Source organism: Xenopus tropicalis, chromosome 7 (genome assembly GCF_000004195.4).
Source record: "Xenopus tropicalis strain Nigerian chromosome 7, UCB_Xtro_10.0, whole genome shotgun sequence".
In the NCBI taxonomy this organism is placed as follows: Eukaryota; Metazoa; Chordata; class Amphibia; order Anura; family Pipidae; genus Xenopus; species Xenopus tropicalis.
Genome location: NC_030683.2, coordinates 2,053,379 through 2,070,726, shown reverse-complemented (window position 1 = coordinate 2,070,726; position 17,348 = coordinate 2,053,379). Strand labels below are relative to the sequence as shown.

Here is a 17,348-nt window from a genome sequence, read left to right as displayed (position 1 = left end):
CCCTTTACCGCCTGCATTTAGCGGAACCGAAATATAACCCAATGGAGCCGCATTCAAGTCCTTTCACCCCCAAGGAGCCAATCACAAACCCCTGCAAATACCCCCACCCCAGTCCCACAGAGGGTACGACGAGCAGCATTAGAGTGTCAGCTTTCTGAACAAAATCTCCGATGATATTTAAAGTTGAGGTTATAATATCCCACCCCCGAGTCCTGGACCCAGACCCTCCCATGCGCTTTCAAGTTAGGGGCTGCCGGAGTGGAAGGGGTTAATAGGTTCTCCCACCCTCCCCTATGCCAGGCCCATGCCCGGGGTGCCCACTGGAGGCTGAGCTGCCACACTGCACCCACCTGCGCCCCTGTCTGTAGGCTGATTGTGCTGCCGGTGGGCGGGGGTCAGCGCACAAGCAGCGGGTGTGTTGGTCCGGGCGCCCGGGGAGAAGATGCTCCGCGTCTGAATCGCAGTGAGAGGGAAAGGGGGGGCCCCTGGATTCAGTTCAGCTCCTCCCCATGTGGGGGCTCCCTTGATCACATCTCGGAACCTGAGCGCTTTCACTGAAATCCGCGTTTTTCCGCTGCTAAAGGGGAGCAGCAGCCGGGGAGACAAGTCGGGCGTTTATGGGCAGCAGGGGCGCCCCCAGGATGTTGGGGTTCCTGTGGCTCTGCCTCCTTCTGGGCACCCCCAGCCGCGGAGAGATCACTTGCCGGCACTGTCACCCCCACATCCAGCCGGGGAGAGAAGTTGTGCGGGACCCCATGGGGGGCAAGGCTGGGAATGTGCGGGGGGCGCTCGGATCGCTGGAGCCGCAGCTTCTTGGGGGGCAGCAGCCGACTTCTACGGTCAGTGGGTCCCACAGCTGGAGATCTGCCCCTCTCCCCCCGGGGGGGGACCCCCAAGCCCCTTACACAGGGCAGGGAGGGGGCAGGATGAAGAGACACAGCCAGTCGGGGGCCGGGGGGCCCCACAAGGAGATTTTGCTGCCCTCCGGTCCCACCGATGAGGATCTTGTATCCAGGATGGTGAAAAGGTCGGAATCCAAGGGATCCAGAGAGGAAGGGAGGTTGCCCCGGGCCAGGGGGCAGGAACTGACCCTCAGCAGCACCAGTTTCCCCCTGACTGGAGATTCTGCCCACAACCAGGCAATGGTCCATTGGACAGGGGGAGGCAACAGCAGTGTAAGTACCCGGCGATCTACTTTCCTACTGGGCTGGAACTGGGCGACTGATGTGCCACTGGGAAATACTGACCCCCCACTCTCTGTAATGGGGGGGCGTGTAGTGAGAGAATTGCTTTGCACTGTTGGACCTTGGGGGTTACCACTTGTTCAGAGACAGTTTAGGGTAAGAATTGCCCCCCCAGTACCATCAACCCCCCCCCCCAGGGTGGAATCTTATGTATAACAGCACAAGGGATCCACTCTGTAGTTGTTTTATTGGCAGAGCTTCTCTGAATTGTACAATTCTTTCTCTTGCCCCCCCCCCCCCTGCGCTTGTTATTGACCCCCAAATAAAGGGAAAGCGATGCCCCCCCCCAACAAGTTGTGTCCAAGTAGAAGTCATTCAGCTCACAATCATTTCCCAGACTGGGGTTTATATATATATATTTATGGGCAGTTGTGGGGGCAGTTTAACCCCCCTGCCCCTGAGGCTTCACAATTGCCCCCCAGCGGGTAGAGACACCTGGCAGTGGTGACCCAACTTTAACCCTTTCCCAGCACTCAGGCAATTGGCACAGGGCTCAGCCTGGGAATGTGCCCTGCCTACTAAATCCCTATGCCAGGGGGAGGGCAGCTGCTGGGATATAGCGGCATGGGGGGGCTTCCAAAGTCATAGTCCCCTCCCTACATCACCCTGTGGGGCAAGTTGACTAGTTACAGGGCAGTGGCAGTGCCCAGATTCCCCGACATGGGGTATTTTGGGTGGGGGAAGAGCAGCTGGTTTATTGGGGGGCTGCACAACTTATAGGGAACATTGCCCACAGCCTGGGGGGCAGCTTTAGTATCTGTACCCCCAAACCCAAGCGGATTAGTTATATGGGCGTAGCCTTAATATCTATATTATTATCCATATCCCCAATAATATTATGTATTGAGCGGAAAGATGGAGATTTAGCAGCAACATCTCTGGTCGCTTATACAGACTGACGGACAGACCCCCCTGTGTATATATATATATATATTGGGGGGGTTACTATTAACTACAGTGTAACAAACACTCAGAAACCCAAACCCCGTTGGCAACAGAGATGCGAGTGTCGCTGCCACAGAATCCCACCAGAGGGCGCTCTCCCCGCCTGCGATTGCGCTTTATACATTCGCTGCGCGGCGCTGTTTCCTCTCCGTTGTTTCTTAATTCTCCGAGCGCTCAGTCAGCGCCAAACACCCTCGGCCCAGGGATGAAGGGGTTAACTGGGGGGGGGTGAAGTCAGTGGCTGTTCACTTGCTGCCCCCCCCCCCCCCACCCATTGCTGCTGGGAAATACTGGGCTACTTCTGAAAGAACTTGGGGCGTCCCCAAACTGCTTCCCCCAAATTTATTGTTTCCCTTGGGAGCTGTGTATATGTAGAGTGCACCCCCAAATTAAGAAGCAAATGGGGTTTATTTGAGCTTGTGCAGGCTGTATCTTCATAAGCACCCCATCATTAGTGGGGGGCATCTCTGCTGGATGTGCAAGTTGCCCCCTGCCAAGCAGATCCAATGCTGGTGGGCTCTTCCCATAATTCCCCCTCCCTGAAATGGTACCTGCTGGGGGGCAAACTGTGCCCCCTGTCCCCGCAAATGGGTCACATACCTGTGCCTTGTAGCTCTTGCTGAACTATGTCTGTATGGGGGGAATGTAGTGCTGGGGGGGCTGCAGCTTGGTTTGATCATTTACTATTAAACTGTAACCAGAACTGAGTGGGAATCGATTTGTATTTAATATATTCTCTCCCCGAGTAATAATAAATATAGACTTCAGCTTCCTGTGCCCCCCAGAGCGGAACCTGCCCCCACCCGGAACCCTGGCTAACTGAGTAATAATTCCCTGGCCGGTATCAGCCTGAACCCAGAGACAGAAAGGTATACAGAACTATAAACTGTATTATAAAAATAATATATATATACACTCTTGTTGTAAGTTAAAGTCACTTGTAAGTCACCCCTCAGTGACTGCTAATATCCTTATCATTTACAGTAGGGGGTACATTATCCCTTATAATACATGAGTGATACTCAGAGTTCCCTGTATAACTCAGCCTGCAGCCTTGTGCCTTTATATGGGGGGCACAGAACCCCTCAGTGACTGCTAATATCCTTATCATTTACAGTAGGGGGTACATTATCCCTTATAATACATGAGTGATACTCAGAGTTCCCTGTATAACTCAGCCTGCAGCCTTGTGCCTTTATATGGGGGGCACAGAACCCCTCAGTGACTGCTAATATCCTTATCATTTACAGTAGGGGGTACATTATCCCTTATAATACATGAGTGATACTCAGAGTTCCCTGTATAACTCAGCCTGCAGCCTTGTGCCTTTATATGGGGGGCACAGAACCCCTCAGTGACTGCTAATATCCTTATCATTTACAGTAGGGGGTACATTATCCCTTATAATACATGAGTGATACTCAGAGTTCCCTGTATAACTCAGCCTGCAGCCTTGTGCCTTTATATGGGGGGCACAGAACCCCTCAGTGACTGCTAATATCCTTATCATTTACAGTAGGGGGTACAGTATCCCTTATAATACATGAGTGATACTCAGAGTTCCCTGTATAAACTCAGCCTGCAGCCTTGTGCCTTTATATGGGGGGCACAGAACCCCTCAGTGACTGCTAATATCCTTATCATTTACAGTAGGGGGTACAGTATCCCTTATAATACATGAGTGATACTCAGAGTTCCCTGTATAACTCAGCCTGCAGCCTTGTGCCTTTATATGGGGGGCACAGAACCCCTCAGTGACTGCTAATATCCTTATCATTTACAGTAGGGGGTACATTATCCCTTATAATACATGAGTGATACTCAGAGTTCCCTGTATAACTCAGCCTGCAGCCTTGTGCCTTTATATGGGGGGCACAGAACCCCTCAGTGACTGCTAATATCCTTATCATTTACAGTAGGGGGTACAGTATCCCTTATAATACATGAGTGATACTCAGAGGTTGGGTAGCTACGGGTGCGGTTGGGCGCAGGACTGGGCATCACATGGGCAAAGCTAAACACCTCTTGGATTTGAGTCCTTGGAGGCCGATGCCTCTGCTGCTCATTGTTATTTCCCCACCTGCCCCTCAAAACCCTTTTTACCCACTGAGCCCCTATATAATAAGCCCCAAAACTAACAACACTGAGTCTTTCACCCCCTCACATGGAAAATTATTTCTTTGTATTTCCCTTTTTTCTGTTTTTTACGCTTTTGGGAAAGTCACACTTCCCTGCCATGGGCTGCGCCCAGCTGTTTAACCCCTGATGCGCCAAACTAGGTGAAATAACAATGAGACTGTAATGGGCGGCTGGCTCACCAGGCACAAATATATTATAATAAGCAAATTAAAGGACAAATACATAGTGACTTTAATCATTTTAATTATTAGAATAGGAATTGGAAGCATTTATTTCCCCTTAATGTCTATGCTTATAGGGTTCAACGGGGTTCCCTTCCCTGCACTGCTGGTTCTGACTCCTGATACAACTCCCCAATATCCATTCATTCCTCATTCTCACTGGGTTTATAGTTATGTGTAACTGTCACTGTGTCTGTCCCTTTCCCTTCCCTGCACTGCTGGTTCTGACTCCTGATACAACTCCCCAATATCCATTCATTCCTCATTCTCACTGGGTTTATAGTTATGTGTAACTGTCACTGTGTCTGTCCCTTTCCCTTCCCTGCACTGCTGGTTCTGACTCCTGATACAACTCCCCAATACCCATTCATTCCTCATTCTCACTGGGTTTATAGTTATGTGTAACTGTCACTGTGTCTGTCCCTTTCCCTTCCCTGCACTGCTGGTTCTGACTCCTGATACAACTCCCCAATACCCATTCATTCCTCATTCTCACTGGGTTTATAGTTATGTGTAACTGTCACTGTGTCTGTCCTTTCCCTTCCCTGCACTGCTGGTTCTGACTCCTGATACAACTCCCCAATACCCATTCATCCCTCATTCTCACTGGGTTTATAGTTATGTGTAACTGTCACTGTGTCTGTCCCTTTCCCTTCCCTGCACTGCTGGTTCTGACTCCTGATACAACTCCCCAATACCCATTCATTCCTCATTCTCACTGGGTTTATAGTTATGTGTAACTGTCACTGTGCCTGTCCCTTTCCCTTCCCTGCACTGCTGGTTCTGACTCCTGATACAACTCCCCAATATCCATTCATTCCTCATTCTCACTGGGTTTATAGTTATGTGTAACTGTCACTGTGTCTGTCCCTTTCCCTTCTCTGCACTGCTGGTTCTGACTCCTGATACAACTCCCCAATATCCATTCATCCCTCATTCTCACTGGGTTTATAGTTATGTGTAACTGTCACTGTGTCTGTCCCTTTCCCTTCCCTGCACTGCTGGTTCTGACTCCTGATACAAGGTACCAGTAACCAACCCTGCTCTGGGGCTGTAAATTGTCTGGATTCGGCTACATTAGTTTAGGAATCAGAACCAGCAGTGCAGTGAATATATCAGACAAGGATGGGGAACAGATGGGAGCTGCTGAGACCCCCATTCCAATAGACAGGTTGGGGGGCCCTACTTACCCAGGCTCCTTGGCTTTGCTGGAGGTTTGGCTGCTGCCATATCATTGTGCCGGCAACTCCTTACTGTAGAACACTAGGGGGCGTAATGACACAGACAAAAGCCTGACAGTAATTTATTATCTGCTTGAGGGACAAATGATCAGTGTGACGGGGCCAATAATAATCAGCAGGGGGCCCTATAAGGTGCCCGGCCAATTGGGGTGACAGATGGATTTATGCAGGTTTTATTGCTGGGGGTCTGGGGCAGGAATAGGCCCCTGTGCTGCTATTGGGGAGTGGGACCCCATGTTATTCTTCCTGTCTCTGGCCCCTCCCCAGTCTGTACTGACCCCTCCCTAGTCTGTACTGACCCCTCCCCAGTCTGTTCTGACCCCTCCCTAGTCTGTACTGACCCCTCCCTAGTCTGTCTCTGACCCCTCCCCAGTCTGTTCTGACCCCTCCCTAGTCTGTTCTGACCCCTCCCTAGTCTGTACTGACCCCTCCCTAGTCTGTCTCTGGCCCCTCCCCAGTCAGTACTGGCCCCTCCCCAGTCAGTACTTGCCCCTCCCCAGTCAGTACTTGCCCCTCCCCAGTCTGTACTGGCCCCTCCCCAGTCTGTACTGGCCCTTCCCCAGTCTGTACTGGCCCTTCCCCAGTCTGTACTGGCCCCTCCCCAGTCTGTACTGGCCCCTCCCCAGTCTGTACTGGCCCTTCCCCAGTCTGTGCTGGCCCCTCCCCAGTCTGTACTGGCCCCTCCCCAGTCTGTACTGGCCCTTCCCCAGTCTGTGCTGGCCCCTCCCCAGTCTGTACTGGCCCCTCCCCAGTCTGTACTGGCCCCTCAGGGAGTTACAGGGAGTTACTGTACTGGGTACCATCATTTTTGGGGCCCTTCAATCAATATTCTGAAGTCAGACTTGGGGCCACTGTCACTATTGCTTCTATTTGTCTTTGAAATCAAGGCCAATTGTTGCCTTATGCCGTGCTGTGATTGGACAGGAGGATGTCTTTTTGTGATTGGTCAGCAATATACCAGCTGTGCCCTAGGGCAATGGTACCCAATGAACCCGAGGTCTTTGCCCCAACCTCACTGCCTAAGGCATTGGGGCGGGGCCGGCAATATGTGATTGACAGCTGCCATTTTTAAATGCCTTTATAATGAGTACAGACGCGGTAATAACAATGGGAATTTGGGTTTCATGTTTAATTTGAAAACGACTTTTCAGCTTTAAATAAATGTTCTGTAGTAAGTGAAGTAGCCATTTTACTGTGTTACTATTCGCTATATACCAGGGGGGGGGTATAGTCTGTGTCCAACCTGTGGGGCATTGGAACGCTCTGACATCGCTGGGGCAGATTTGCACCTTCATTCCCCCCCATTGGGTTTAATACTGATCTGTGGGACTGGGTGAGTAGTAAAGGGCAAGTTAAACAAGTGCAAGAGTCACTATAAGCGGATTTTATTGGTCTATTATGGTTTTTATTTAATAAGCGCTTCCTTGTAGTACTACTGTTATCCTATTGGCTAAGGCTCCCCCAATGGGTATTTAAGCAGAAGGGGGGGATATAGAGACCAGTTTTGCCCATCTCGGGGCTCATCACTATGGCGCAGGGGTTTCTGATTGGCTAAGGTAGAGGCGGGGTTGGTGTCACATCGGATCACAGACAGAACCACGAGGGGAATATGCCGGAAAGATGGGGCGTTTCGCCATTGGTGGATTTTTTCATGAAACGCCCACAAAAAATTTGTTGACCAAAAAGTTGCGACCGTGTCAAAAATTTTGCAGTTGCATCAAAAAAGTTGCATGCTGCAAAAAAAGTTACGGTTGCGCCATAAAGTTGCACGGCAGCTGCGATTGGCTCATCACTAATAACTGTACGTGAGCGGCCCCAACGAGTGCATTATAAGCTTTAAAAATCACTAATTATATTAAACATTATTATTGGAAACCAATGTCCTTATGTCTATTAATGGAATCACCGGGCGCTGGGAATAGAGTAATCAGCCGATTGGCTACTGCAGCTCTAGCCCATTGGCCCGTAAGAAACAGTGGATTGGCTACTGCAGCTCTAGCCCATTGGCCCGTAAGAAACAGCGGATTGGCTACTGCAGCTCTAGCCCATTGGCCCGTAAGAAACAGCAGATTGGCTACTGCAGCTCTAGCCCATTGGCCCGTAAGAAACAGCGGATTGGCTACTGCAGCTCTAGCCCATTGGCCCGTAAGAAACAGCGGATTGGCTACTGCAGCTCTAGCCCATTGGCCCGTAAGAAGCAGCGGATTGGCTACTGCAGCTCTTGCTCATTGGCCCGTAAGAAGCAGCGGATTGGCTACTGCAGCTCTAACCCATTGGCCCGTAAGAAGCAGCGGATTGGCTACTGCAGCTCTAGCCCATTGGCCTGTAAGAAGGAGCGGATTGGCTACTGCAGCTCTAGCCCATTGGCCTGTAAGAAGGAGCGGATTGGCTACTGCAGCTCTAACCCATTGGCCCGTAAGAAGCAGCGGATTGGCTACTGCAGCTCTAGCCCATTGGCCTGTAAGAAGGAGCGGATTGGCTACTGCAGCTCTAGCCCATTGGCCCGTAAGATGCAGCGCATTGGCTACTGCAGCTCTAGCCCATTGGCCTGTAAGAAGCAGCGGATTGGCTACTGCAGCTCTAGCCCATTGGCCCATAAGAAGCAGTGGATTGGCTACTGCAGCTCTAGCCCATTGGCCCGTAAGAAGCAGCAGATTGGCTACTGCAGCTCTAGCCCATTGGCCCATAAGAAGCAGCGGATTGGCTACTGCAGCTCTAGCCCATTGGCCCGTAAGAAGCAGTGGATTGGCTACTGCAGCTCTAACCCATTGGCCCGTAAGAAGCAGCGCATTGGCTACTGCAGCTCTAGCCCATTGGCCCGTAAGAAGCAGCGCATTGGCTACTGCAGCTCTAGCCCATTGGCCCGTAAGAAGCAGCGGATTGGCTACTGCAGCTCTAGCCCATTGGCCCGTAAGAAGCAGCAGATTGGCTACTGCAGCTCTAGCCCATTGGCCCATAAGAAGCAGAGGATTGGCTACTGCAGCTCTAGCCCATTGGCCCGTAAGATGCAGCGGATTGGCTACTGCAGCTCTAGCTCATTGGCCCATAAGAAGCAGTGGATTGGCTACTGCAGCTCTAGCCCATTGGCCCGTAAGAAGCAGTGGATTGGCTACTGCAGCTCTAGCCCATTGGCCTGTAAGAAGCAGCGGATTGGCTACTGCAGCTCTAACCCATTGGCCCATAAGAAGCAGTGGATTGGCTACTGCAGCTCTAGCCCATTGGCCCATAAGAAGCAGTGGATTGGCTACTGCAGCTCTAGCCCATTGGCCCATAAGAAGCAGTGGATTGGCTACTGCAGCTCTAGCCCATTGGCCCGTAAGAAGCAGCGGATTGGCTACTGCAGCTCTAGCCCATTGGCCCGTAAGAAGCAGTGGATTGGCTACTGCAGCTCTAACCCATTGGCCCGTAAGAAGCAGCGCATTGGCTACTGCAGCTCTAGCCCATTGGCCCGTAAGAAGCAGCGCATTGGCTACTGCAGCTCTAGCCCATTGGCCCGTAAGAAGCAGCGGATTGGCTACTGCAGCTCTAGCCCATTGGCCCGTAAGAAGCAGCGGATTGGCTACTGCAGCTCTAGCCCATTGGCCCGTAAGAAGCAGCGGATTGGCTACTGCAGCTCTAGCCCATTGGCCCGTAAGAAGCAGCGGATTGGCTACTGCAGCTCTAGCCCATTGGCCCGTAAGAAGCAGCGGATTGGCTACTGCAGCTCTAGCCCATTGGCCCGTAAGAAGCATTTCTGCTGAATTGGATATTGAAGCTTTGGTGAATATTTATATCCACTCACTGTTTTAGGGTTTAAAGGGGAAATATACCTCTGAATAAGCTTTTTTATAACACTGGGTGTGACCTGCAAGGGATTGATCATATGACACTGTATTGGCTGCTCGTTTGTCTGTAATGGGACGAGTGTTCCTTCATTATCGTTTGGCTCAACGTCGGCAGAGTCCGGTCTGTGGATCCACAAACAAATCACTGATAATAATTTATTGAATACAAAATAAAAAACACGAGTAAAACCCAAGGAGGAACAAATCCAATGTATCCGACAGAATTGCACCAGGATATCATCCCATAATATTTCTTATTTCAGAAATAGATCTACTCAATGTAACTCTTATACAGTTTTGTACATTAGTAACATGACGTGTAAATAACAGAATATTCTGAGTTTCCCATATGGGATCTGTAAGACTAATAATCACCGGATTGTTTCACAGAAGAACATAAATCCCATATAAAATCATTTCCTGATTCATTTCCTTATGATCCCCAATAGGTTTAACTGAGGCCCTGCAGCTTCCCAGACCCTGTGCATAGGGGCAATTCCATGTAACATGGTCTCATCATACTGGTTCCTGGGGCATTTAGCAGTTGCCCCCAGCCCCTCCCCTGTGCTCAAACTCCTTCGTAGGGGGGCACTGGGGGGCAATAGCCCAGGAAAGGTCTTTTTGCACATTTGCAAGGAACTTCCCCTAGCAGGGTAGGAAATGTGGCTAAAACAAGATTTATATAAAAGTTTAATGCAGTTTAAAATGAAATCAGGCCCTGTACTTGATCCCAACTAAGATATAATTACCCCTTATTGGGGCAGAACAGCCCTATTGGGTTTATTTCATGGTTAAATGATTCCCTTTTCTCTGTAATAATAAAACAGTACCTGTACTTGATCCCAACTAAGATATAATTACCCCTTATTGGGGCAGAACAGCCCTATTGGGTTTATTTAATGGTTAAATGATTCCCTTTTCTCTGTAATAATAAAACAGTACCTGTACTTGATCCCAACTAAGATATAATTACCCCTTATTGGGGCAGAACAGTCCTATTGGGTTTATTTAATGGTTAAATGATTCCCTTTTCTCTGTAATAATAAAACAGTACCTGTACTTGATCCCAACTAAGATATAATTACCCCTTATTGGGGCAGAACAGCCCTATGGGGTTTATTTAATGGTTAAATGATTCCCTTTTCTCTGTAATAATAAAACAGTACCTGTACTTGATCCCAACTAAGATATAATTACCCCTTATTGGGGCAGAACAGCCCTATTGGGTATATTTAATGGTTAAGTGATTCCCAGACAGACACAGTGACAGTTACACATAACTATAAACCCAGTGAGAATGAGGAATGAATGGATATTGGGGAGTTGTATCAGGAGTCAGAACCAGCAGTGCAGGGAAGGGAAAGGGACAGACACAGTGACAGTTACACATAACTATAAACCCAGTGAGAATGAGGAATGAATGGATATTGGGGAGTTGTATCAGGAGTCAGAACCAGCAGTGCAGGGAAGGGAAAGGGACAGACACAGTGACAGTTACACATAACTATAAACCCAGTGAGAATGAGGAATGAATGGATATTGGGGAGTTGTATCAGGAGTCAGAACCAGCAGTGCAGGGAAGGGAAAGGGACAAACACAGTGACAGTTACACATAACTATAAACCCAGTGAGAATGAGGGATGAATGGATATTGGGGAGTTGTATCAGGAGTCAGAACCAGCAGTGCAGGGAAGGGAAGGGACAGACACAGTGACAGTTACACATAACTATAAACCCAGTGAGAATGAGGAATGAATGGGTATTGGGGAGTTGTATCAGGAGTCAGAACCAGCAGTGCAGGGAAGGGAAAGGGACAGACACAGTGACAGTTACACATAACTATAAACCCAGTGAGAATGAGGAATGAATGGGTATTGGGGAGTTGTATCAGGAGTCAGAACCAGCAGTGCAGGGAAGGGAAAGGGACAGACACAGTGACAGTTACACATAACTATAAACCCAGTGAGAATGAGGGATGAATGGATATTGGGGAGTTGTATCAGGAGTCAGAACCAGCAGTGCAGGGAAGGGAAAGGGACAGACACAGTGACAGTTACACATAACTATAAACCCAGTGAGAATGAGGAATGAATGGATATTGGGGAGTTGTATCAGGAGTCAGAACCAGCAGTGCAGGGAAGGGAAAGGGACAGACACAGTGACAGTTACACATAACTATAAACCCAGTGAGAATGAGGAATGAATGGATATTGGGGAGTTGTATCAGGAGTCAGAACCAGCAGTGCAGAGAGGCCCATTGGGCAGTACAAATACTGGTAGGGGTTGGAGGGTTTCAGGAGTCACTTCTATTTAATAGCAATGATCATGTTCTGCAGTGCGCAGGCCGCAGGGACCTTGCTGTGGGCAACATGTACCCCGGGGGGGGGGGGGGCATTTATACACACATGGTGCTCCCTATCATTACTCACTCACTGTCATCTTGCAGCCCATGTGACCTTGCAGTCACGTCTGACAGTCAGAACCAAATGACAAACTAAATGGGGCATTCTCAGGCCCCGGGGGGGAAGGGGGGCATTCTACCTGGCGACCCAATCATATTGCCAACCTCATAAAATGCGGCAAAATACCTGCCTTTCCTGATAGGGGCAGGTTATCATGCAGCAGCAGTGTGTAGGGAAGCAGAATACATCTACATTTATACATGAGCTCTGCCCCCCCCCCTACACACCTACCCCCAGGCAGCAGCCCACTTACCTACAGTATAATGATAGGGTCTGTGCCTGGGGCAGTAAGGGGTTAATGTTCAGCAGTGTCCCTGTGTTATAGCCCCCCCTGTACTGGGCAAGGGAACAGCAGAGACCATTGGGGGTCCGGGGGGAATAAGCTAAAGTTTAGAGACATTTGAATTGTTTCATTTCTTTCTTTATCAGATTGGGGCCGGGACTTAGGGAATAGCCCGGGGGCCCCATTTTCTCCAGTTCAGAATCACAGGGACCCCCCAGTCTTGCCAGTCACATGATGATCCAATGGACCAGAACCCAAACCCGGGGCTGAATGCTTTGCTGATCGGTCTCATTGTATCAAATATTCAGCCTTCAAACAGCAAATTAAACAGGGAAAATTGCATTTTATTTATTAATGTCCGGCGCGCGGGGGGGGGTTTGGGTCACGGGGGGGTCCGATAGTTACTGGGAAATATCTCTGGATTATTAATGTTTCTGCCAGAACCAACTTCCTTCTGTCGTTCGTAGGGAACAGCAGTCGGACCGGTACCGGGGCGAAATGGACTCTCCACTGGGCGGGGGGGCGACCCAATGTCCAAACTGATTTGGCACTTGAGGGGTTAATAAATGGACTTTGATACATAGTAATATTATTAACCCTTATTTATAGAGTGTAACATTGGGTCATTGGAGCAGAACCGGTTCAGATGCCAAAAAGTATTTTTTATAAATTCCCATTAAAACCTTTATGTTGCACTGAGCAGCTCTGTGTCATCTATGTACTGTAATTATACCCCCCCTTATATATTTATATATAGTGACCCCCCCCCCCTTAACTGCCCCTTCCCCAGTGTAACCAATCCCAACTGGGCCAGCCTTTCCCCATAACTGAGCCCATTCCCTTTATCAGCTTAGTCGCTCTTCCCTGTACTTTCTCTATTTCATTACTGCCCCCCCTTATATATTTATATATAGTGACCCCCCCTTAACTGCCCCCCCCCAGTGTAACCAATCCCAACTGGGCCAGCCTTTCCCCATAACTGAGCCCATTCCCTTTATCAGCTTAGTCGCTCTTCCCTGTACTTTCTCTATTTCATTACTGCCCCCCCTTATATATTTATATATAGTGACCCCCCCTTAACTGCCCCTTCCCCCCCAGTGTAACCAATCCCAACTGGGCCAGCCTTTCCCCATAACTGAGCCCATTCCCTTTATCAGCTTAGTCGCTCTTCCCTGTACTTTCTCTATTTCATTACTACCCCCCCTTATATATTTATATATAGTGACCCCCCTTAACTGCCCCTTCCCCAGTGTAACCAATCCCAACTGGGCCAGCCTTTCCCCATAACTGAGCCCATTCCCTTTATCAGCTTAGTCGCTCTTCCCTGTACTTTCTCTATTTCATTACTGCCCCCCCTTATATATTTATATATAGTGACCCCCCCTTATATATTTATATATAGTGCCCCCCATAGCTGCCCCCCCCCCAGTGTAACCAATCCCAACTGGGCCAGCCTTTCCCCATAACTGAGCCCATTCCCTTTATCAGCTTAGTCGCTCTTCCCTGTACTTTCTCTATTTCATTACTGCCCCCCCCTTATATATTTATATATAGTGACCCCCCCTTATATATTTATATATAGTGCCCCCCCATAGCTGCCCCCCCCCCCCAGTGTAACCAATCCCAACTGGGCCAGCCTTTCCCCATAACTGAGCCCATTCCCTTTATCAGCTTAGTCGCTCTTCCCTGTACTTTCTCTATTTCATTACTGCCCCCCTTATATATTTATATATAGTGACCCCCCCTTAACTGCCCCTTCCCCCCAGTGTAACCAATCCCAACTGGGCCAGCCTTTCCCCATAACTGAGCCCATTCCCTTTATCAGCTTAGTCGCTCTTCCCTGTACTTTCTCTATTTCATTACTACCCCCCTTATATATTTATATATAGTGACCCCCCCTTAACTGCCCCCCCCCCCCAGTGTAACCAATCCCAACTGGGCCAGCCTTTCCCCATAACTGAGCCCATTCCCTTTATCAGCTTAGTCGCTCTTCCCTGTACTTTCTCTATTTCATTACTACCCCCCCTTATATATTTATATATAGTGACCCCCCTTAACTGCCCCTTCCCCAGTGTAACCAATCCCAACTGGGCCAGCCTTTCCCCATAACTGAGCCCATTCCCTTTATCAGCTTAGTCGCTCTTCCCTGTACTTTCTCTATTTCATTACTGCCCCCCCTTATATATTTATATATAGTGACCCCCCCCTTAACTGCCCCTTCCCCAGTGTAACCAATCCCAACTTTAAGCTGGATGGGGCAATATTATCCCAATACACCCCTTATTGCCCCGCTCTATTTTACAAAACGAGAAACTTCCAGAGCAGAAAAGAATATTTTGAGCAGAAAAGTCAAAGGATAAACATATAATTCAGAGCTCAGAAGAAAGAGATATAATTAACAACCTCTTGTCTTCCTGCCTAATTATATGGCAGATTAAAAGCATTCATTACGGCTGATTAATGTGATCACTCAGAGCCCTGGCAAATCTACCCGTGGGCCGAGCGTCCTGCTCTTTGTATTGGTAACAAACTGCCCCGAGGAGTCAAGGGCAATATTAATCCGTCTTCTACTCCCGCTGAATCAGAACTTTCTAACCCACGTGACTTACAATCTACTGGCGCTTGTGTGTGATAAAAGCTCATTCATTGCATTAGAGCCAACTAACCCTCATTAAATATCTAGGGATTTCCATAAATCTTTTCTATATGATATGGGGGTTACACTGTGCCTATATATTATACAGTTACTGTGTGTATAGGATATGGGGGTTACACTGTGCCTATATATTATACAGTTACTGTGTGTATAGGATATGGGGGTTACACTGTGCCTATATATTATACAGTTACTGTGTGTATAGGATATGGGGGTTACACTGTGCCTATATATTATACAGTTACTGTGTGTATAGGATATGGGGGTTACACTGTGCCTATATATTATACAGTTACTGTGTGTATAGGATATGGGGGTTACACTGTGCCTATATATTATACAGTTACTGTGTGTATAGGATATGGGGGTTACACTGTGCCTATATATTATACAGTTAGTGTGTGTATAGGATATGGGGGTTACGCCTATATATTATACAGTTACTGTGTGTATAGGATATGGGGGTTACGCCTATATATTATACAGTTACTGTGTGTATAGGATATGGGGGTTACGCCTATATATTATACAGTTACTGTGTGTATAGGATATGGGGGTTACACTGTGCCTATATATTATACAGTTACTGTGTGTATAGGATATGGGGGGTTACACTGTGCCTATATATTATACAGTTACTGTGTGTATAGGATATGGGGGTTACACTGTGCCTATATATTATACAGTTATTGTGTGTATAGGATATGGGGGTTTACGCCTATATATTATACAGTTACTGTGGTTATAGGATATGGGGGTTACACCGTGCCTATATATTATACAGTTACTGTGTGTATAGGATATGGGGTTACACTGTGCCTATATATTATACAGTTACAGTGTGTATAGGATATGGGGGTTACAACTGTGCCTATATATTATACAGTTACTGTGTGTATAGGATATGGGGGTTACACTGTGCCTATATATTATACAGTTACAGTGTGTATAGGATATGGGGGTTACACCGTGCCTATATATTATACAGTTACTGTGTGTATAGGATATGGGGGTTACTGTGCCTATATATTATACAGTTACAGTGTGTATAGGATATGGGGTTACACTGTGCCTTATATTATACAGTTACTGTGTGTATAGGATATGGGGGTTACGCCTATATATTATACAGTTACTGTGTGTATAGGATATGGGGGTTACACTGTGCCTATATATTATACAGTTACTGTGTGTATAGGATATGGGGGTTACACTGTGCCTATATATTATACAGTTACTGTGTGTATAGGATATGGGGGTTACACTGTGCCTATATATTATACAGTTACTGTGTGTATAGGATATGGGGGTTACACTGTGCCTATATATTATACAGTTACTGTGTGTATAGGATATGGGGTTACACTGTGCCTATATATTATACAGTTACTGTGTGTATAGGATATGGGGGTTACGCCTATATATTATACAGTTACTGTGTGTATAGGATATGGGTGTTACACTGTGCCTATATATTATACAGTTACTGTGTGTATAGGATATGGGGGTTACACTGTGCCCTATATATTATACAGTTACTGTGTGTATAGGATATGGGGGTTACACTGTGCCTATATATTATACGTTACTGTGTGTATAGATATGGGGGTTACGCCTATATATTATACAGTACTGTGTGTATAGGATATGGGGTTACACTGTGCCTATATATTATACAGTTACTGTGTGTATAGGATATGGGGGTTACACTGTGCCTATATATTATACAGTTACTGTGTGTATAGGGATATGGGGGTTACCGCCTATATATTATACAGTTACTGGTGTAGGATATGGGGTTACACTGTGCCTATATATTATACAGTTACTGTGTGTATAGGATATGGGTGTTACACTGTGCCTATATATTATACAGTTACTGTGTGTATAGGATATGGGGGTTACACTGTGCCTATATATTATACAGTTACTGTGGTGTATAGGAATATGGGGGTTACACCTGTGCCTATATATTATACAGTTACTGTGTGTATAGGATATGGGGGTTACACTGTGCCTATTATTATACAGTTACTGTGTGTATAGGATATGGGGGTTACACTGTGCCTATATATTATACAGTTACTGTGTGTATAGGATATGGGGGTTACACTGTGCCTATATATTATACAGTTACTGTGTGTATAGGATATGGGGGTTACACTGTGCCTATATATTATACAGTTACTGTGTGTATAGGATATGGGGGTTACACTGTGCCTATATATTATACAGTTACTGTGTGTATAGGATATGGGGGTTACACTGTGCCTATATATTATACAGTTACTGTGTGTATAGGATATGGGGGTTACACTGTGCCTATATATTAT

The 17,348-nt window shown here is 47.5% G+C and overlaps 1 protein-coding gene across 1 annotated transcript in view; it reads left to right on the top strand.

The window, feature by feature from the left end:
- The first annotated feature begins 391 nt into the window (after positions 1 to 391).
- The window catches only part of sorcs3 (sortilin-related VPS10 domain containing receptor 3), a 225,124-nt gene continuing 208,167 nt past the window's right edge, over positions 392 to 17,348 (top strand). The window contains exon 1 of the mRNA XM_031905700.1: positions 392 to 1,175. Within this exon, the coding sequence (XP_031761560.1) occupies positions 618 to 1,175 (558 nt within the window). The 5' untranslated portion in view covers positions 392 to 617. The remainder of the gene's footprint in view (positions 1,176 to 17,348) is intronic.